Raw genomic sequence first — 2188 nt, forward strand, 5'->3', positions numbered from 1 at the left:
TGTTGTCTTTTATCTGCCTCATCTCACCCCTGAAGGATTCGAGTCTAGATCGGAGCACTGAGAGCTGACAGACTGCAGTCAAGCTAGAAGTTGATAGAGCACAGATTGCTAACGTCTGCAATGAAGAGAAGGAGCAGGAGCAGGAGCAGGAGCAGGAGCAGGAGCAGGAGCAGGAGCAGGAGCAGGAGCACGAGCACTGGATGGAAAATACAGTAGAGGAAAGAGATAGGGTAGAGAAATGCATGAAGATGAGGATGAGAGGAGGAGGAGGAAGAGTTGGAGTATGCGGAGGACAGAGAAAGACAAAAAGTATGAAGACAGATTGCAAAACAATTCAAAGATTGCTTGCCAACAACAGCTAAACAAACGTTGTCATTGAGACAAGCATCAACAAACAAACAAACAAACAAACAAACAAACAAACAAACAAACAAGAATTTCGGTTGAAAACAACAATATCGTTGTTACCTCCTTGCTGGATACTCCCATCATGACGTCTCGATCAATCGCTCTGTTCAATTCCAGGACTTTCATTCTCAGTCTTCCTAAAGGCGAATAAAATCTCCTGCAAAACTTGGGCAGCACCCGCGACAGCTTCATGTAAGCCTTCACTTCATCTCTGTACCGCTCTGAGAGAAGTTTGAGAAGAGAAGAGCAGCAGCAGCAGCAGCAGCAGCAGCAGCAGCAGCAGCAGCAGCAGCAGCAGCAGCAGCAGCAGCAGCAGCAGCAGCAGCAGCAGCAGCAGCAGCAGCAGCAGCAGCAGCAGAAGCAAGAGCAAGAGCAAGAGGAGGAGCAGGTGCAGCAGCAGCAGCAGCAGCAGCAGCTTGCAGGAAGAGGTGGAAGAGGAAGAGCAGGAGCAGTAGCAGCAGGTGCAGGAGCAGAAGCAGGAGCCGCAGGAGGAGTAGAAGGAGCAGGAGCAGGAGCCGCAGCAGCAGCAGCAGCAGCAGCAGCAGCATCAGCAGGAGAGGAGCAGCAGCAGGATGCGAGGGAAGGAGGAGCAATGTCTCACTGCGAGCAAGGGCTAGCTCGATGTCGTCAGCTGCGAGCTGGAGGAGCTGAGAAGCGTTGTTGAACTTCCCAGCTGCCAGGCAGTCCTTGGCGACGTGGCAGGCATGGTTGGCGAGCCTGGTGGAGGACGAGGCGGAAGGGAAGAAACGGAGGAGCGATGAGCCCACAGGAGGAGACGTGTTGTACTTGAAGCGAATGACCGCTGGTGACAGAGAAATAAGATGAGGAGAATGAGAAGAGGAGGAGGAGGAGGAGGAGGAGGAGGAGGAGGAAGAGATGAAGAAGAAGAAGAAGAAGAAGAAGAAGAAGAAGAAGATGATGATGATGATGATGATGATGATGATGATGATGATGATGATGATGATGATGATGATGATGATGAATTCACTGAGGGTACAAACGGTGGGAGAAGAGGAAAAACTAAGAAGGAACAGGAAAGGAAGGGGCAGAAAGAGAGTGCAGGAGTAGAGCATGCAGCGGAAAGACTGCGGCATACAGAAACGCCTCAAACAACCTGCTTTGGTGTAGCTGACAATCTTGATAGAAGCTTGCAGAACGTTGCAATATCGGACTCGAGATAGAGTTTGCAGCATGTTGAAGGAGACTTTCTCCACGCCAACGATGAATTCAGGCATGTACATTTTGTACAACTTGAAAGAAGAAGTCAACAAATCAACGAGACATCAAACAGCACACCTCAGCAAGTATCCTCTTTGCAGCAAGTCTCTGTCCCCCTTCCTCCTCCTTCTCCTCTGCCGTCCGGGGCAACGAATGAGAGAGAAAGAGCGTCTGCTCCTGGACTGGGAACGTCCTCACGAAGAGAATCGTCGAGCTGGTCGAGGCCTTGACCAGTCGCTGTAGCGATCGATGCGCCTGTATGAGCCCGCAGTACCGAACTGACGCCATGGCGTTAAGGTCAAGGCAGGGATGACGAGGCAGCGGCTGAATCCTCCTGCACCATGCCTGTAGCAACTTGACTGCTGCAAATTCAGCGCTGCCGAGAAACATCCGTTTGCAGACGATCGCATGGAGATGTTTCTGTGTGTATGTGAGACAGGCAGGAAGGGTAGGGTGGCAGGCAGGCAGGCAGCCAGTCAGCCAGGAAGGCAGGCAGGGAGGCAGGGAGGCAGGGAGGCAGGCAGGCAGGCAGGCAGGCAGGCAGGCAGGCAGGCAGGCAGGC

General features: G+C 52.4%; 1 protein-coding gene across 1 annotated transcript in view; it reads right to left on the minus strand.

Moving 5' to 3' along the window:
• Positions 1–334: 334 nt before the first annotated feature.
• The window catches only part of GUITHDRAFT_166975 (hypothetical protein), a gene marked incomplete at its 3' end in the record, with an annotated part of 3003 nt that continues 1149 nt past the window's right edge, over positions 335–2188 (minus strand). The window contains exons 3-7 of the mRNA XM_005817863.1: positions 1705–2049; positions 1523–1658; positions 1010–1210; positions 469–545; positions 335–358 (exon numbers count right to left, since the gene is read on the minus strand). Coding sequence (XP_005817920.1) covers positions 335–358; positions 469–545; positions 1010–1210; positions 1523–1658; positions 1705–2016 — 750 coding nt within the window. The 5' untranslated portion in view covers positions 2017–2049. The remainder of the gene's footprint in view (positions 359–468; positions 546–1009; positions 1211–1522; positions 1659–1704; positions 2050–2188) is intronic.

The sequence above is a fragment of the Guillardia theta genome (genome assembly GCF_000315625.1).
Source record: "Guillardia theta CCMP2712 unplaced genomic scaffold GUITHscaffold_505, whole genome shotgun sequence".
Taxonomy (NCBI): domain Eukaryota; class Cryptophyceae; order Pyrenomonadales; family Geminigeraceae; genus Guillardia; species Guillardia theta.